General features: G+C 35.6%; 1 protein-coding gene across 5 annotated transcripts in view; it reads right to left on the reverse strand.

Annotated features, from left to right (window-relative positions):
- Positions 1 to 1,887: 1,887 nt before the first annotated feature.
- Positions 1,888 to 20,708, reverse strand: part of Marf1 (meiosis regulator and mRNA stability factor 1-like protein) — a 123,199-nt gene continuing 104,378 nt past the window's right edge. For all 5 annotated transcript variants that reach the window (XM_068349835.1, XM_068349837.1, XM_068349836.1 and 2 more), the window contains 13 exons: positions 20,057 to 20,179; positions 19,590 to 19,765; positions 17,598 to 18,870; positions 17,190 to 17,423; positions 15,189 to 15,392; positions 14,120 to 14,258; positions 12,829 to 12,991; positions 11,637 to 11,770; positions 8,542 to 8,609; positions 7,432 to 7,536; positions 7,010 to 7,165; positions 3,067 to 3,192; positions 1,888 to 2,956 (listed from right to left, as the gene is read on the reverse strand). In XM_068349835.1, coding sequence (XP_068205936.1) covers positions 2,810 to 2,956; positions 3,067 to 3,192; positions 7,010 to 7,165; positions 7,432 to 7,536; positions 8,542 to 8,609; positions 11,637 to 11,770; positions 12,829 to 12,991; positions 14,120 to 14,258; positions 15,189 to 15,392; positions 17,190 to 17,423; positions 17,598 to 18,870; positions 19,590 to 19,765; positions 20,057 to 20,179 — 3,048 coding nt within the window. In that variant the 3' untranslated portion in view covers positions 1,888 to 2,809. The remainder of the gene's footprint in view (positions 2,957 to 3,066; positions 3,193 to 7,009; positions 7,166 to 7,431; positions 7,537 to 8,541; positions 8,610 to 11,636; positions 11,771 to 12,828; positions 12,992 to 14,119; positions 14,259 to 15,188; positions 15,393 to 17,189; positions 17,424 to 17,597; positions 18,871 to 19,589; positions 19,766 to 20,056; positions 20,180 to 20,708) is intronic.

Here is a 20,708-nt window from a genome sequence, read left to right on the forward strand (position 1 = left end):
CGAAATTAAAAAACAAAAGTACACGCTTTCTTAATGTGCAATTAACTATTTAAAGAGTAGCAATTTTCTAGAATAAAATTTTGTTTCCCAAAAAATAGTGTTTTGCTGATGAAATCGGATGACGTATTTTTAGCAACGATTGAAATGGATGTAAACTCGGCATAATTTTTTCGTTTCGTATTTAATTGACACCTAAGAAAACTAATTTTAGTTTCTTCATCTATAAGTAAGTATTGTATAACACGAGGAGAGAGAGAGAGAGAGAGAGAGAGAGAGAGAGAGAGAGAGAGAGAGAGAGAGAGAGAGAGAGAGAGAGAGAGAGAGAGAGAGAGAGAGAGAGAGAATCAGCTGTTGCAATTGAATGCCGTGTTTTTGTTTCGTGAGAATTTCATCGCCACGACTATAACAACAACATACTGTACTGAACTTTACAGTATTATACAGACTACTGTAATATGATAAAGTAAAATATTTGTAATAACCTATTTTATATGAAATGGGGCTATTTTTTTTGTTTAAAATTTACATTTACGTACATAAAACAATCTCTCTCTCTTGTAAATTGTTTTCCTGCTTTGCTACGCATGTATGATTTTATATAGATACGGTAAATAATATTTGTAATAACATTTTCTAAAAGCTTTTACTGTAATATTATTTATCTCTTTCATCATGCGCGTTAAATACCTTCGTTTGTTTACTGAGCGTACTTTATGACGCCGTCGTTTCAGGCGGCGTCATAAAGAAAAAATTTCATTTGGAAGTCCTAAGAAAAACTAAGTAAAACATTGGTAATAACAAAATCAACATACTGTATTGAATAATCAATATAATCGATGCAAAAACTAACCTATACACAGATGTGTAAATGCGTTTGTTTCTTCATTATGATCAGAGATAAACGTAAACAAAACATTGGTTGCCATGTTTTATCGTGCTTTTTGGCGTGTTTAGGAAACGCATGATATAAAATCGCCTTTAATATTTGTGCCTGTTTTAGTTTAGGGTACTGTAGTACATGCATTAAGTGTTCTGTACATTAAAGGGTAGTTTGTTAACAGTACTACGTAGGGAAGGTTTTAAAAGTCTGAATATACATGTTAATTAAATAAATACGTAAATATGGTGTCACTACTTCGCGGATTTTCACCTATTGCGGTCGGGTCTGGAACCTATCTACCGCGATAAACGAGGGCTCACTGTACAAATACTGCTCTTCAGTATATTCCGTGACTGACTTGGGTTACATTTCAGGCAAGTAAATTAAACGTCAGCATATTTAGTCAATGATTATTAACACCACTGTAAATTCCACCACACCTTTCAAGCAGTTGGTTAACACTGCCTTTTCCAGCTGAATATTTTTGCCACAATTTAAACCACTTACCCTGGGTTTAGTTAAACTGACACATAAACAGAAACAAAATTATCTCCAAATTTTGCACTTTCTGTAAAACACGTAAAATAAGTGTTTTAAAATAGGGTTTTCAACTATTTTAAATGACCAACACCCTGTCATGTTTACTTATCTGGCCCATCAAAATTTAGAATACAGTAGTTAATTTCATTTTCTCCCATATTGTCTACAGAAAGGAAGGCAAACCAACTTTGCATAACTATTTGCCCGGACTGGAATCTTTCATCATATATCAAATATATTGCATACATACAGGTATATTAAATACATCCCCATCACGAATGCGAGTCCGAAATCCTGTACTGAACACGAACACTGAATTGTCTCAAGTTATGGGCCGAATAGTCTTACAAATGGGGCAGTACGAGATTTAAATTCAATTAGCTTTTAAAGCAAATAATCCACTAACATACAAAATTTGATTTACTTAGATCACACTTTGCAATGAGAGGGGAGTAAAATGCCTAAAATTATCTTCTGTAATTTATTCCAACTCCCGAGGGAAAACAAGATTAATTTATTTTATACCAAAAAATAAGGGTAAGGATCAGTCTGAGACTGAGATACCCAACAATAATGAATACTGTTAACTCTTGACAAAAACCTGACAAGTACAACAGGAAATTTCCAGCTCAAAATAAGTAGAAATTTCACTTCAAAATTATAAAAATAAATCTTAAACAAAAATAGCATTTGAAGTATCTCTTTGCATAGAACAAAAATTAATTATTGCAGAAAATACACTAATTACTATGTTAAGGTCACCAACAAATTCAACAAATACACAACTATTCATATAAATATGGAAACTTAAAAAGTCATCAATTTGTCACTGAATAAATAACCATTACAATGTAATGTTGAATTTATTTAAATATAATTATTTGAAAAAAATTCAAATTCACAGTGACACAAAGTCTCCAACTTCATGTTCACTTCTAAAATAGGTTGTTTTCATAAAATTTTATCCTGACAAGAATGCATACAAGCCAAATCAGAATCTCAGATTGTATAAATCATTCAGTTCTTGAATACAAGGTTACAGAGTGAAACCAATTACATAATGTACTAATAAAACAACTTTATACTCCACAAATAGACCCTAATCTGAAATATTAAATAGAAAAAGATTTCAGGAGTGTCTAACTATCAACCATTCAAGTCAACAAGACTAGATTTAACAGATCAAAACATGTTTGAAATTTTTCTTTATCTTAACTTAAATGTTTTTATCAAGTGTCAACAAAGGTGAGAATAATTTATCATTAGTCATATAACAGAGACTATATACCAAAAATTCAACATTAACACAATACTGAACAAATTATAACAAACAAAAATACCAGACTTCAGTACATATACCTCCACTATCCCTACAAAATTACAAAAATATTAATTGGAAGCAAACTGAGCAGCCAGGCGCCTCTTTGTTCTTAACTTTGGAGCAGAAGGCGTAGAGCTACTAGATGCTTTGCCTGGATCACTGGTGCAGCTGGACCAAGTGTCATCATCATCGCCACACAAAGGGTTAGTCACACCCTGAAAAAGTATCTACATTCATCTCCTAATTAAAACTGCAGCAGTTTTGTACACACCAAGCAGGACATGTAAATGAATTTAGAACTGGCTAAAATTTCTTAAAAATATACCTGAAGCCGATTATCACGAAGTGGTACACTGTTCGCAATATCTTCTGTAGAAATGTGCGTGAACAATTCAGGAGATGGCAACTCGCTAGCACTTGGAGGTGTAGCATATTCTCCTCCCTTAACATCCTGGAAAATCCCATAAATTAAATTTATTTGCATCAGTCATTAAATAAGATAAAATTAATTCTTCAAATTTTTTTGCAAGTTACTTCCTCAATTCAGTATATGATCTCACAAATGCTTTCCTCATTAAAATATAAGAAATAAGAAACAAACTCCAGAAGCTGGAACACTAAAGATTAAGGCTAATGCCTATTGGCATAATTTACTTGCCTTAAACATCAACTAATATGCAATTTGTTTCAAAATTGCCTAAATCAACTATTCATAATTAGGAAGAGAAGGACTTTGCACAAAACAGTATTTGGAAATTTAAAATGGAATTCTATTATAAAGTCTTCAAGGTCGCTCAAGAATGGGGGAAGCAAAAGAGTGAATGCCCAAGGGACTGTCCATATGCACATGATCAGCACCCAAATTAGGACCAGAGGAGGCCAGGCAATGGCTGCTTGTGACTGCAGGTAGACCTATAGGCTACCCCCAAAACACCTAATTCTTAGCTCTCAATAATAGTGAGGTTGACACTAGAAACTATTGAGGTTTCTGCGACCAAGATGGACTTGAGCGGCCAGAAAATCTGCATTCATGGCAAGGGTTCCATAATACGTTAAACTTGCTACATCAGCGTAATGATCAAAGGAAATGTGACAGTTGGCCCCAAACTCGAAAATTACTTTCCCTGAAGCGTAGGTTGTCTTCAAGTGGTCACACATCTTGAAGAGCTAACCAAACAAACACCGTTCTCAATGAAATCTGACCAACGACTGTATAGGTAGAACTGGTTAGCCAAGACTGAGAAACTAGAATGTCTCTCTAACTGTATGGACGTATTTAAAGGTTTAAAGGCCGCTCGAATGGCAGAGGCAAGGGACTGACATTGCCCTACCAAGTAAGACAACGCCCTAGAAACTGACCATACATACATATTATCAGCACTCAGGCCTCTCTCCACTCAAACTAGGACCAAGGAGGGCCAGACAATAGTGACTCAGCAGATAGACCTATATGCTCCGCTAAAACTCCCATCCTTAGCTCACAAGGATGGCAAGGTTGAAGCGACCAAGGGAACCAAGAGTTTGAGCGGGACTAAGCAGTCTGGCAATCACCAGGCAAGGACGTTACCAACAGGCCACCACACCCCCCTTTGCTCCCTTTTACTCATGCTCCTGGAATGTCTTCAATCTAACAGACTTCAGAAACACTATAGAATGAAAAATGCTAGAGGGGGACGCCCAACTTCCTGATGAAGGAGCAAGCGGAACCTGGTACACAGCACCCCTTCTGTTACGTACCATGCTTAGAGCGATATGTACCCTTCTCACAAAAGCGGGGATAAGTACACTTTGGATACAACTGCTACCAATTGATCCTTCTATGTCCAAATCTACTTCATCCAGGTAAAAGTAGCAACACTAGGATTCTCCAATCAAAAGGGAAAAAGAAGGGTGGAGACCTTTCGTCCCAACTGGTAAAGGGACTCATAGGATTCCTGGGACATTACTCTCCTGTGTGGAGAGAAATAGAAGTAGTCATGTATATGCAACTCCTACTGATAGGTCTTCTAAGACTTAATTGTCTATAAAGGGAAAAAGAATGATGGTGGAGTGCAGACAAAGGTGAGAAAAGTGGTGAATGAAGAGCCTAGGTCCATTTTGAAGCCATAGCCTATTTAGAAGCTGGGGTCTATTTTGGTGCCAGTGTCCATTTCAAACAATGTGTCCTTTAAGGAATCCATCTTGAAGCTAGGATTAATTTTGAACCTGGCGACCTTTTAAGAGCCAGGGTCAATTTAGGCCCTATATCTATTTGGATGCCATATTCCATTTTTGACCTGTTGTATTTAAAGGAGCTGGGGTCCATTTTGAAGCCAGGGTCTACTTTGGTGTCACAGTCCGTTTTGGAGCTGGGGTGTAATATTGTGTCAGGGGTCATTTTAGATGTGGTTTGTTTACAGGAGGCGGGGTCTATTTTGGAGCAAGGGTCCATCTTGGAGCCGGGGTGTATTTTGGAGCAAGGGTCCATCTTGGAGCCGGGGTGTATTTTGGAGCAAGGGTCCATCTTGGAGCCGGGGTGTATTTTGGAGCAAGGGTCCATCTTGGAGCCGGGGTGTATTTTGGAGCAAGGGTCCATCTTGGAGCCGGGGTGTATTTTGGTGTGAGGGCCCATTTTGTACCTGGTATCTTCTAAGGAGACTGTGTCCATTTTGAAGCCATGTTCCATTTTAGACCTGGGTTCCTTAAGGGAGCTGGGTCTATTTTGCTGCCAGGGTCCACTTTGGACCTGACATCCTTCACGGAGACTGTTTATTATGAAGCCATTTTCCATTTTGGACCTGGTGTCCTTAAAGGAGCTTGGGTTCATTTTGGGGCCAGTGTCCATTTTGGAGCCAGGTCCCTTTCGGAGCCAGGTTTCCATTTTAGAGCCATGGTCCATTTTGGAGCCAGTGTTCATTTTTGGAGCCAGGGTCCAGTTTCTATCAAGGGTCCATATTGGAGTCAGGGTGTAAATTGGAGTTGTGGTCAATTTTGGTGATAGGGTCCATTTGGGACCTGGTGTTCTCCTCCTAGTGGTGTGTATTCCAGATGACCACGAGGGCACCGGGATAAGAGATACCAAGAACTATACGAAAAGACAGCACCAGCAGCAGATGTGTCTAGCGCCATCCCGGACATGGGATGATTCTGACAAGCAGAAGGGTGGAACCCCTGACTTTCAACTTCTCAGCAGCAAACTCTCCTTCCTCTGGTGTGGAACTATGTCCAAGGAAAGTAAACTTCCTTAGTTATGATGTTATTGTCACCAGGCCTCACTCACGAGGGAGCCATGATTATGTCTGTACTCTACGGTAACGGTGACTGCAATTAAGTGGCTATTCAGTGTGCTGGCGAGAGGTAGGGTTTTCCCACCACCTCCAGTAACTACAGACACCTTGTTATAAATTTCAACAGCCGAGTTCCAGCTATGCTGAAAACAAGCTCCTTTTAAGGGACTAGGGCTTTCATACATTTAGGAACAACCATAAATTTTAGTACTGTACCAATTTAATAAATCATTGCAGTTTTCCTATATCTCTGAAGAATATACCATTAAAACAAGGTTAAATTTTCCTTTAAATCTCCATAATAGACTATCCTAGATGTGCTATTCACCATCAACGAAAAATATTCCAAGTAGGTAGGTACAGTACGTGCAAGCAGTCTTGAGCAAGAGAGGAACCAACTTTTTTTAGTGGGGTTGCCAGGAAGAGAGAACTGCAGAGAAGCGAAATTGTACGAGAAAAAAATTCTTTAGTTCCACAAAAACTTCACCACTCATAATTGCTTGGGGAGGATGGACTGTATTGCAACACTAACTAGGTTTTTGAGGCACCTGTACCTGTCAGACTCTGGAATAGAGTAATTTCATGGCTACAAAGGCAAATCAGAGCTATGATAGGAAACTCTCCAGTGCGGTCTAAGGAACACCTCGGATACAGTCTCAAGGAAGATGACGAACGCAAAGATCAACCTATTTGTCAGGAAGTGAATCTAAAAACTTACCTGACCACCACTAAAGTCTATGTTGGGCAGAGAAAATTCTAGTGAATTATAGATTAAATTGGGAAAATTATATTTTCCATTAAAGCATGCTAACAATAGAGTACAAAAGCACTAGTTAAACAGGCAATGTGAAAAATGCTGAAATAAAATCTCATTACTAAATAACCTTTGATGGTTTTCTTTGATAGATAATGGCATGTTGGTAAATTCAAAGACAATCGTGGACAATTACAAAAGCGAGTAATATTTAAAACTAATAAAACCGTGCAAAAAATAAAATTCACCTGTTTGGAGAGTTCATCAAGTGTGTGAATTGAAATAGGTGGTGCCAAGGTACCCGTAAGTGCTGGTTGAGCAGTTGTGGTTGATGCCGCTGCAGTGCCTAGAGGTGCAACTGGTGGAGCAGGCACATTACCCCAACTAAGAGGTATGGTTGGAACCTAGTGTCAAATATAAATATAAGCAAGCAAAATCAAAACTTTCCTCCAAGAAGAAAAAAAAAGCAAGCATTTCATTCACCCATTCTAAAGGATGGTCTTCATATACAATACTAGCAAAGTAATAAAAACTACTCCATGATAGTGTGACATGCAATAAAAATATATAGGTATAAACTTCTAGAAACAAAAAATATACAGTACAAAACAAAAGGCACTGTTTTGCTCGTGTACTCTAAGAGGCAAAAAGGAATAAAAGAAATTTTTACCATGTAATGTGCAGGAGATAAAGGTGGCATCACAGGATACTGAGGGGACCACATTTGACCCCACATGACTGAACCACCAGTTGGTGCAGGGGAACCTGGGTAAACCTGAAATAAGAATGTTCAAAAGATTTTTAATGTAGAAAAAAAAAAAAACCACGATCCTCTATACTTTCGAGACTACGTTTTTTTCCCTGTCAATTAAACATAGCTTACGAGCACATCCATGCAAGAAATTCTAATATTTATTCAAAATATTTTATTACTATCAACCTCCCAAAACAGTTATCTATCACAAATTCAAGGGGTTATCTCATCGACAGTCATGTTGTATGAATTTGCCACCAAGAGGCGAGCAGCCAGAAGGATAGGAACTTAAAGAAATTGATGCATATGCTTTAGCATAGAGGGTGGAGAGGTCACCGATTGCCGAGCTCCCACAAAGCCACTTTCATAGTAGTAGTATCAAATTTAAAAATGTATCTTCTTAAACTTCGTTTTCTATAAAAGGAGTACAGTTGCTACACAGGCAAGAAGAATCTACACTGCAAGACCCAGATCAGAGGAAATTTTTTAACAGGTCTCCTACAGTTTTGGTCATTAATGGATATAAAGAAAGTTTCAAGTCATTCGACTTAATCTATAGTTTCCCAGTGTCTACAAAACCCTACAATTAAAGTACTGCATGAATAAGTGCTTACCTCTCATGGGCCACTATTTTCAATAATAAAACACTGTATACACCTACTCTAAATATTCAATAATATACATCTGCTTCAATATCCAATACTAAAATATACATCTGCTTCAATATTTATTACTAAAATACTGACTTAAATTCCTTTGGGGTTTTCTGTCCAATAAGATGAGATCCAGAAATGTGAGTAAAGCTTGACATTAGAACTTAAAATCTTCCTCAATCACTTCAACTACCCTCAATCAGCTACACACTATGAACCCTTTTCATCAGGAATAAGACTTAAAACTTTCAACTAAATACTAAAGAATCTAGACAACCTCCAAGATAATCTGTTAAAACTTCCCACTAAAGGAATTTAGAAAACAAAAACTCAGGGCTACTTATTTAAAAAAGAACTGTAATACTGTACTCACAATTGGTGATGAAGGCTGGTACGCTGATGGATTCATACCCATAATTAAATGATTATTAGAATTAGTTTCTGTAAAACAAAAAAGATAAAATTAGAAACTTAATTTTTAATTTTCTGATCAGTGCTCTGTATCCAACACTCCCCCCCCAAAAAAAAAAAAATCTTTTAAGGGAAAACACAGACAGCAGTATTATTTACATTCGGCCGATTACAGATTACCTTATTTACAATTTCCAATGCACTTGCAACTAATAAACGAAACATAGGAGCTTCAATAATAGTTTTAAACCAAACAATTATTCTCCTGGCAAAAACTGTAAACCTGTTCAGAATAAAAACCTCTAGAACCTGTTTCCAACCTTTTAAATAATTGGGTCTAGGAAACCCCTATTTTTAATACACCTGTATATTGATCATAAACCTTTCCAATTACCTTTCTCTATTGGAACTTGGGAATATCTACACTGAACATCTGGACCTTCGCTGAATTGTTATAAGACAATTTGGCAAAGGTATCTGTTTTTGGACAAGGGAGAACCTGAGGGCAAAGGGATTCGATGCCATTTTTTACCATTGACAGCACCCATAGCTCAGCTTACATACATTCTCATACCTGATAAAATATACTACTACTTTCCTCTTATTCATTTATAACTCCTCAGACTAAATGACAGACACAAAGAGCCATCCTTTTCATTCTAATTTAGGTTTTACCCTCTAACTTTTCACACTGTTCTCATAATAACATCAGCAGCCTTTTAACAACAAATAAAAGCTAAAACTTTATTAATAGCATGGTATATTTTATTTAACATAATAGCAATTTTTTTTTCAACCTTCCACAAGTCAGTAAAAATATCAAATGACTTCGAAAAAATTCACATGAACTTTATCATATTAAATGTATCAAACACCTGCAGTGTGAAAATAATTTCCTAAAGAAAATTTCTAATTCTTGATTTAAACAGAATGGAATAACTATAAAACCAATTGTCTGGTCCTAATTTCCCAAGTTATATGGAAAACATTAGGGAAACAAATTAGATTATATAATTATTTCAATTTCAAAATCCCTTATATATTAATCACCCAATACTTACAATGCTTTTTGATATTTAGTGAGAAAAATCCATTATGGCATACATGCAGTTAATCTTTTCATGCAAAAATTAATCTTTTTTGGTAATGTCACAGAATTCATAATTACTTTGTTGATAAATTCATTAATATCTTAAGTTAGGCAAACCAAAATAAAATAAAAAACCTGATAAACTGTAAACTTCTCTTCTATAAGAATTACTACAGAGAGAAATTCAAGTACAGAATATTTCCCACTTCAATACCAATAAACTAGACTCTTGGTTTAAATAGATTTGAAAACCCGTACTTAAGAAATTTCTTATATTTACACCAGTAACAGGTTCAAGAGAATTAACAATTCAATAAAAAGGTTTAGGAATTAATCATTTAACATAATGTCTAAGTAAAAAGTCTAACACTATCTTTACACTTGAGCTAATAAGAATCACCAAGAATCAACTTAGAAGTAACAAAATTATAACATCACTAGTACCTTTTTTTTTGGATACCTTTTTGAAAAAAAAAAAAAAGTTTCTTTAATGATTACATTCTTTGAGTTTGGATTTTCATTCGTATCCTCCTCATTTTGCTTCCCAACCTGGAGAATACTCTATAAAGCTAACAGCCTAGTGAATATTCTTTGGAAAAGGTCACAACAGGCTTTCCCTTTTGTTTACTTCTAACAGAAATCTTTGCACCTACTCTGTGCAAGGGACTTGTCTTGGCTGTAGATACTAGCATCTATGGCATACCATTAGGGAAAACTCGAGATGTGCTATTTACCAAGCCTACGTTAGTCTGGGATCACTGCCATTCAAAACTTAATTCAACAGTTCAGTTTTCCCTGAAGCTTTACAAAATTTGTTTCAACTATGTATCGAAAATTATCTTTCCTGTTCTACAGGAACCATACGGTATAATTAGGTAGTGGTTAGCCCTGAGCAACCATATTATTACTACTGTACTAGTTAAGCTACTACACTAGTTGGAAAAGCAGGATACTATAAGCCCAAGAGCTACTACACAAATAGCAGTGAAGAAAGAAAATAAGAAACAAACTACAAGAGAAGTAAAGAGCAATTAAAAAAATTTTAAAACTGTAAAATTAAAATACATCTTTCATATATACACTAAAAAAAACCGAATTAGAAGAGAAACAAGATAGCGTGCCAGCGTGTATCCAAAAGCGAGGGTACTCGACCCTAAGACATTGGAAGACCATGCCACATAGGCTATGGCACTAACAAAGACTAGAGAACAATGGTTTTATTTTGGAGTGTCCTCCTCCTAGAAGAGCTACTGACCATAGCCAAGTGTCTTCTACCCTTACCCAGCCACTGAGCAATTACAGTGCAGTAGTTAACCCCCCTGAGCTAAGAACTGTTAGGTTATCTCATTGTGGTTAAGTGTATGAGGACAGAAGAGAATGTGGAAAGAATAGGAAAAGGTATTCAGTTTATGCGTAATCCAAGGAAAAAATTAGCAAAAACCAGAGAAAAGGAGCCAATATAGTACTGTCTGGCCAGTCAAATGACCAAATATCAGGAAGTGGAGGGATATTATGATTCATTCTGCCAGATAGGTGTTCTGTTTCCAAATCTTGTGGTCCTAAGAGCAGACCAGACCACAGAAAGTGAATTTTGCCTTAGAAGGACCTTAAGTACTCTTGATAGCGACATTAATCACCTTTTAACAAGAATGACAATGTTCTCCCAGAAATGACTCCCTTGGACACAGGAATTACTAATAAATTCAGATAAGACATTTAACTACTGGACTAAAGGCCTTAGCCTGTCCAAAGGAAATTACTTGGGGGAAATATTTAGTTTTAAGGTATACATGGACAGAAAACCAGGCTTTGAGAGGGAAGCAATATGAATATCAGAAGTTTCATAAGAATTGAGGAAGATTAATATCGATAATACATAAGCCTTAGATCACATTAACTTTTCAATTATTTATTCCCTTTTCTATTTAACTATGCATCTTGGTTGCTGAAAAATACAAAAGGTTTACCTTGAAAGTATTGTTGGTAGTCACACTGCGGCGGTGATTGCGAAACTTTATGAGGCAACTTCATCTGAGACTGCTGAGAAACTTGTGAATCCCCAACACAGCTACTCTCGGCATTTGATAAATATACTATACTACTGCAATTAAAAAGATAAAAGATTCTGTAACAAAAGTCAAACATCAAACCTTGAGAACTTTCTTTTAAAATGGTAGACTTTAAACAAATGAATTTTAAAAAATATAAATCCTACCGCAAAGTTTCTCTTCACACAATTTAAATTCTTATATAATCAATTTATCTGACTGGAGAATAAATCTTAAATATAATATTACCATATTTTTTATACACAGATTTTCAAATTCTCATACAGACAAGCAACACACTGAAAGCTAATAGCAGTGGGATATAGCATTAAATTTTGGCTTGGTGGTCTAGTTGAAATAGCTTAATAATCATCTTAATTAAAATACATAGATCTTTGAGAAAAAATAAATTACTACGCAATATGTATGAGAAAAAATAAATTACTATGCAAAATGTAAGATAGTAGCACACACTTGTAAAGTAGATCTTCGAGAAAGATTAAATAGATTACTAGAAATGCAAAGCAATGAATATTAGAAATAGAGTAAGAAGACAATTTACTGAGAAGTTTGAGGCCATTGTCACAGCCACTCCTCAGGATTTACCAACAGAATTAGAATAAAATCTAAGCTATTTAAGATTAAAGTTTGGAAAATGTAGAAAGAAATTATCTAAGATATGGAATATAAAAAGTAACAAAAACTTCTCAATAATGGGAGCAGTAAACCTTATAGGGAGAAAAAAAAAAAAAAAAAAAAAAATACATTCATAGATGTACAGTAAAACCTTATCCACGGTCACCAGTCCCTCCCCAAAAATTACACTATGCTCAAGTATCAGCACCATTTTTTCATCAAAGGAATTCAAGTTACAGATAAGAAAATATCCTTGTCATTAAATCAAAAGCAGTGGCATTTAACATGTTTTAAAAATGAAGATAGTAGAGTGGAAAATAAAGGATATTTAAAATAAACAAATCAGACCTTAGGTTAATTAGAATAAAAAGAAATTACAAAAGTGCAATACTTGGCACTTATCGATTAGTACTACATACTAGAATGATCAAACAAGACCAACAAGGACTATACACTCTTTAAGAAGCTAACATACCTGGAGGCTGGCACACTTGGTAAAGGTGGAGATGAACTATTTTCCCGATTTAACACCAAAATCCTCTTTGTTCCACGACCTCTAACAGCAACTAAATCTCCAAGAGACTGAACTAAGGCCACAATATTGGGAAATCCATATGTAGCTGGACGGCAAGCAACACCTGTAATTTTTTGCATTGGATTTTAAGTAATTTTCATAATATTTATTTCATCAACTCACTTTCATAAACAATATTTGTTAAACTCTAAAATCCAAAGCACACTCAAAGAAATATTATATACCAATACCAAAATGCCTTAAACTTTTCTTTCCTTCATTGACACCCTTTACTTCTACAGTTTACAGTACAGTATTCATCGTCAACAAATTTTCAGCCATCTTCAGCCACCATCTAAAAAGAAAAGCAGGAAGAAAACATTTTGCAGTCAGTAGCCTGTGCATGTAAGCAACAGTTTTTCAATCCTTGTCCTTTGAATCCATGATGTTACTCCTTATTAATTAAAAATTAAATCAATATTTTTTAATTTACATCCAGCAAATTTCTTCCGACATGATCTTTTTTCACTCGAAGCAAAACTGAGTTCACCTTCCCACCTCTAATGAAACATTTACTGTATATGGGTCGCTTTCTTAACCAAACGTTTAATTTGGTTCATCTACTGTTGTCGTAAACTTTACTGATAATAGTTCCTATCCTCTCCATTCTACACCAGGTCACTAAGGCAAGATCCCAAGGAAACCCCTTCCTTCACTTATTAAATGGTTTCCCAATTACATAACTACCAGCCGAACTCGGTCGAGTCCTTCGTCAGGCTGGGTGGAACGTAGAGAGGAGAGGTCCCCTTTTCTGTTTCATTTGTTTGATGTCAGCTACCCCCCAAAATTGGGGGAAGGGCCTTGGTATATGTATGATGTATGTATATCTACCAAGAAAGGACACAGCCAATCCTTAATGGCCAACATAGTTTATCTAATATTTTCTGATACACAGTGTCTATCCTCAGTTATTGCAATAGTCCCTCTAGTGTGTAAAGAATTCTGTAGATAATATAAGATTCCAAACTAAGGTTTTTTATCTTTTGCTTTTAAGAATTAACCTTAGAACTTAATTGTTTAATACTTAATGTACTTACTGTATTCGAATTAACGTGTACCACACTCAGTGAGATGGCACAGGGAAGAGACAAGGCATGAATTCATTGGTATACTATGACAATCTTGTATCTCAGAATAGCAAAAGAAAAATACTCTCTTAGTATAGTACACCGTACAATCACGCTATACTCACCAAAACGGTCCAAATATGCAGTGTCAAAGTTTAGAAGCAACATTCTACCACCAGCTTCATGTAGTAGAGTCAGCATGTCCCTGGCAAATACCTGAACTGGCACCAACCGAATCTTGGCCTCATCTTCCTCGCCTTCAATCTGAAGTTAAAGACGAATGATCTTTATTCAACATATATTCATGAACTTATTGGATTTAATATATGAATTTGGGTCATAAAGCCTAGCACTGGGGCCTAGGAGGTCATTAGTGACAAAGTGCAACTGGGAGGAATCACTGCAGTTGCAGTGTAAGTTGAAGTTAAGAGGTTGAGACCCCAAAATGCGAAAACAAAGGAAGTGGATATGGATTAGTTAAAAGCTAAACAGCTAGGGACCACATAGGACACTGAAAAAACCCTCAACAGATAAGTCTTTACATTCTTTTGTGGTTAACTAAAAAAAAAGTAAGGCTATGCCTTAGTTTTTCTTTCAATTTGAAATACTAAATAAAATAATTGAATATTTAAATTCTTTTGTTCTTTACCTTAAAGTTAGTTAATCTTTTTGATTGGCATTATGGTGGGCAGAATTTGGGAAGAAAAAATGATTGAGATATGGCCATAATATTTACGTTGGGAATAAAATTGAATTATTTTCAGCCCAAAATTATTCCAGACAGTCCCTTCTTGAAAGTTCTTTCAAGTAATATATATATAAATCTAAAAGTCTTGTAATCATCTAGTACCTGCTCAACATAGATGAAATGAACAATAAAAGGCTTTTTTTGTATACCTGTAAATAAAACATTTCCTAAAGCCAATTTCTGCACTAAGTAAAATATCTGGACACCTTGATATAACAGAACACCCATTTTATGAATTCAACAGGTGTAGATCTATTCAGAGAAGTTTAAAATAATTTGTTCTGAACTTTTAAATACTGAAGCAATAAAGGAAAAGACTTTCATATATGATGGAATTTTCATGAAATTAAGATTCAACGACTAAGGACTAAACGGGTAATAAACAGTTTCAAACTTTTACTAGAAAGGGATAAGAATCTAAATAAAAAAAATTTATTGATACTTACAACCATGATATCTTGCAGATCTCTTCGTACTACATCCAGATTCGGAGCATTACCGAAAGTTTCTGTATAGGTTTCAATGAATTTCGGCAAGTCAAGAGAGCAACCAGGCTCGTCCCAAAGCAGCTTGCGTGCTTGGACCAAAATCTCTTGAACATAACTCCTATCTACCAGAGTTACCAAGGGTTCTTCGCCAGTTTCTACAAACTGAAAAATAAAATTTCAATAATGAAATTCTTTATTTCTATGCTCGCTTGATGTACCTGATGTTCACATTGCTTCTTTTCCCGAAGTGTTTGATTAAATTTTAGAAAATCTAATATTAGAGCTATACCCGATTGGTAGATTTAGGTGCATTCACGGTTGGTTATGTTTAATGTTACGAAGATTTCCCCTTTTATATTTTACTGATACTTGCATGGTTTCATGAATCTTCGCTAAAATAATTGATAATACTGTATGATATTATTTACTTGTTTCCACATTGCTTAAAATATATAGGTAATGTTGGTAAACCTGTGTTGAATAAAAATTTCAAAATTGTTTTTTATATAGTTTGAAATAATTACTATTAAAATTTTTTTCTTATGATTCTTATATAGATTTGATATTTGTGTATCTATGTTAGCTTTATTCTGTTTGATAGAGCTTTCAATGATGAAAAAAAAATTGTTTTTGAGAAACGCGTTGTAGTTGCCAGTTAGTGAAGTTCGAACGAAATCCTCTGAAATTTGTTGCATCAGTTTTAGACGTCGGCTGTACTAGCAATAAAATTAGGTTAACCCCTTCACTACGAGGCTGCAGATCCGCTACGAGCTATTTACGAGATTTGTCATAATCGGATATACTTACTCACTTAATCTATAATAACCTACATTTCATTATTTATTTGTTATAATGTTGATTACAGAATAAATTTGTCAAAATTGTGCTTTATTTTCCATTGTGATCACGTAATGCTACTTACAAACAAAGCTGAAAACAACAGATTTTTAAAAGGTGTCGACAATACAAAACACCATTTTGAACAAACTATTTTGTTTAAAAGCACTTACTTTACAAAGAGCAATTATTTAATGATCCATCGAGCCATCCAACTTGGTATTGTGGTAATGCAATGGTTAAGCTGTAGAGGGAATGGTGTAAATTAGGACAGAGAGTCCGAGAGGAACTTTTCTCTAAGGAGAAATGAACATTCAGATTCCTTACTGAAGGAAAACTTGCTAGACCTGACTATTGATGAAGTAACTTGCTGCCCCCCCGAGAAGGTTTGCTGACCTTTGAAAATAAGTTAGATAAGCTAAAACCTAACCAGATTGATCACTATCTTGGTTGACAAGAGCATGGCGTGTCATCATTACCCACTCGATAAACCAAAAATCACAAATTGCAATCAAAGTATTAACCAGACCCAGCGTTGCTTAACTCCCTGACGAGACGAGAACCAGTGTTTATACGAGATATGGCCAGCGACTTCTGTCTGTAATACCCTTCTACAAAAATTACTTTCCTTGGCCTTTGCGAGTCACGCAAGGCAGCCATTCTGATAACAGAGTATAAGCTTTATCACTGGGCAGTGTATACAGGTAATCTCAGTCTTCATAAACAATAATTAAAGGTAGAGGGCTCTGTTCCTTTGTTAAGGGTGTGTATTGTTCAAAGTGAAAGAAAATGGTTAAAATTTAAAATTCTAAAGGGTAAGCGTTTATTAAACCATGCGTCTGGAGACAAAGCAATATGAACTTCAGGGTAGATTCATAGAAATAAATGACCAAATACATGTGGTAGAAGTTACAAAATACTATGTACAATAAAGGGTAATCAATTAGTTCACCAAATGAAAATTTAAGGACAAATTTCTAATGAGCCGTTTTGAAAGTTTCTTTATTCTCTAACAGCTTTTAAACACCTTAAAATGAAAAAAACCAAAAATTAAAACTGCAGAACTAAACATTTTCATAACTAAAATGTATGGACCACCATGAATGGAATGAGAATATCTACCTTCACATGATTCCTTAGTTTCCCAATGAGCTCTTCCAATGTTGTAGACTCATAGTGACTGGGTCTAAGGGAATAACCATAGTATTTAGTGAACACTTGGGTAAGTGCTGATATTTTTATGACCTGCCTTGGTGCTCCTTTAACAACTGCTGCAATCTGATCTCCCAAAACTTTTATGCGCTCCCGTTCCACTAACTGAAGCAGCTTTTCACCATCCTCTTCATCATCAAAAACCTTTTATGAAATACAAAATATAAAAATTCTAATTCCAAGAATACCATAGCAACTAAATATAAACTGTCCAATAAATTTGTGATGAATCAGACGGGCAAACTTTAACTGAAAAGAAATCTTAAACAACCAACATTAAGGATAAAAACTGTTAAACACAAACACAGAGGGCTTTACCAGTAAAGTATCCGGAATAGCTTCGAAAAGTTCAATCAGCTTGCTAAATCCATAATCTGCCACTCTACACTGTCTCCCAAAATGATGGTGATATGCGGGAATGAAACGATTGAACTGCATCTTACACTGTGGGGAGTGACGGAGCAATTCTATTACTTCAGCAGCAAACTGACGTGTTCTCTCAATCTCCTCTGGGGTTTGCTCCCTTTTGGGCATGGCTATCGTGGTCTCCGTTCCCGATCGTATAACCAACACAGTGGTCTCACTGACCTCACTGAGTAGGTCTTCAAAATCGCATACTCCATAGTCAACTACATTCCAAGGCTTAGAGACAGCCTTTTCGTATGCACTTGGAAAGGCTTCCAAGGTGATGGACTTTGTGGGTTGCCCCTTGAGCACTCTCAAGAGGTCAGAAGAGAATCTCTTAATTTGAGCTTTGTGAGCTAATGTAAGAACTCTTTTATTACCATCACCCAAGACCTGGACAACATGGGGAAGAGAATCGAACAAGTCTGCCAACTTGGTGAACCCATAGTCAGCTACTCTACACTGACGTCCAAAATGGTGGTGATATGCGGGAATAAATCTAGAAAAAGCTAACCGACAGAAAGGAAAAGTCTTGAGCAGATCCACAAGTTCTCGTGAAAAAAGTGCCAGTTGACCAACTAATGGGGGACTCACACACCTTGCAAGCTCTTCCGCTTCATCAGTTACTTTGTTCTCAAGCCACTGAACAAACTTAAAACCACTGCTGGCCATTATGATACAGACACCAGGTAAACAAGATACAAGGTGCTCAATTGGTACTCCATTTTCATCTTCTTCTAAAGGTCCTATCTCAGCCTGATAACATTCAACCATACTTGCCAATGGGATTGTACCGGAGTGAGACTGTAGTAACGAATGAATACTTGCAGCAAGAGAGCGGAGACTCATGTTTACGTTTGGAAGACTGATACTTTGGTCTCTTTCTGCCCAGCCCACACTATCATCTGGTTCACTGCTGTGAGTCCTACAAAATCTGGATGCCATTGTACCACTCACTTCATCTTTATCTTCTTCTATAAGAACTGGAGAACTGACATGGCGAAATTCTGGATGAAGAGATACCATCCTACCTGTGCTGTTATCAGAAACAGTTACAATGTCTCTCATGTTGTACAATTCAGATACGCCAATTGTTTCATGGAATCTTTTCTCGTACAATTCTCGAAACTTAAACAAGGGAAGCTTCTTTCCAGGAACCTCTTGGAGTAGGGCAATTACCTTTGACCTGAAGAAATGAAAAATTAGGCAATTAAAATAAGTGTCTCTACATTGAAAGACTTTAAGAGAAAAATTTAGTTCTATCTTAATTATACAATATTTCTCTGCCTAAAATAAATCTTGTCTGCACTATGCATTGAAATAAACTTAAAACTGAAATGCTTAATAAACAGTTATAAGAGGAATTTACAAAAACATTAATTAACTATGACCACAAGGACATAAAATTTACAAATTTATCAGCAAACTATAAACCATACCATGCAAAAAGGGTTTCTTAGAAGTACAACACTATTTTGTAGAAGTTCAAATGAGAAAAAAATATATTTCAGGGAGTTAATGTACTTTTCTGTGAAAGGCTAAAATAGGGAATCCAAAAAGACAAAAAGTACCAAAGAAATATGATCCTTCCTGCTCAAGGTCCAGCGTCTTAACATGCACAGCACAGACTTTGTGACTACAAGGAAGACCTTCAGATTCAGGCTCTATTGAACCTTTATCAAATAGATTTTCACTAATGGGGATTCTTGAAAGGATATTTCTCATCTCACTTTTTTATTGTTGAAAGAGTGCAGTAATAAATGTTTAGGATATTATGAAGCCATTTAATTTATTTTCTAGAGAAAGACAGCAAAACCTTTACAGTATAATTCAACAAAATTCCATCCACCATACCCACATTCATATGCTGGTGGCAAAAATTTGTCTCTAATCAAGAATTCTTACCGTTTCAATTCAGGAGAAGGTTGATTATGGTTCACGTGGGATATAATTATCCTTTTAGCACCAATCTTTTTCCGATGCAACTGAGATATAGCATATTGAGCATCTTGCTGTGAAGGTACCCTCAACGTTGCTGCCAAGTTTCCATCAGACTGGATGAACACAGAAACATGGAGCACCTAAAACAAACAAATGGGTGGTAGATAACTGAGCCACTTTCATAAAATGACCATGAAAGTCTCTTTAGTAGTGAATTACTGGCTAATACTACTTCCTTAGCAGGTTATCTGCAATTTTACCACTAAAACATTTAGATATCAACAATGAGCTATGTGAAAGACCCATACTTAAAATATTCTAAAGAATTTATTTCTTAGTTTTCATTTTAAAAGCAAATAAAAGCAATTATCCTCTAAACAGCAAGAAGAAAAAAAGAAAAGGATTCGCAAAATTTAACCAATCTACCTTACCATGACATGATCCCTGAAAATTGTAAAGAGGATGCGCTTCATTTCTCTTGCATCAATATTCTGATCAAGATTAGTAATCTGCAACTCTACTGGAATCTGTGGCACACTTGAATGGCTGTTGTCCTGCAAAATTTCAAGAATGTGTTAGTTGATTAAACCAATTAAACCTATTAACCTAGGAAAAACTAGAGCAAGAATACACAAATACCAGAAGATATTCCATAATAGGCTCTTATTTACTGTTGTTGTTACACAACAGATACTTTCCCATAATTAAGAAGATCGGAATTTAACGTCTTTTTAGGGGAAAGGTGAAATAAAAAATACCTTGCAAAGTATAAAAAATGAAATAGGGGATTTATCAATTAAAAAATCATCCCTTTCTAAGTTTACAATGAAAAATAAAAATTACAGTTTTAAAATCCCCTATACTCTTAGCCCTCCCTAACTGCAGGGATTGCAATCAAGAATCTTGTGCAATAACCTGATAACAGTTATTTGCAGAGGAATAGTTTTATTCTAAAGAAAGCTATTTAAAAGGTAAAAATAACACAAAATAACACCAGATAATACAAGTGTGTATAACCAGAACTTTCCCACGGGGAGTGACCCTGTTAAGGTAAGGCTGCAACAGGTGTGCAAACTGTCAGGA

Source organism: Palaemon carinicauda, chromosome 26 (genome assembly GCF_036898095.1).
Source record: "Palaemon carinicauda isolate YSFRI2023 chromosome 26, ASM3689809v2, whole genome shotgun sequence".
NCBI classification, from domain to species: Eukaryota; Metazoa; Arthropoda; class Malacostraca; order Decapoda; family Palaemonidae; genus Palaemon; species Palaemon carinicauda.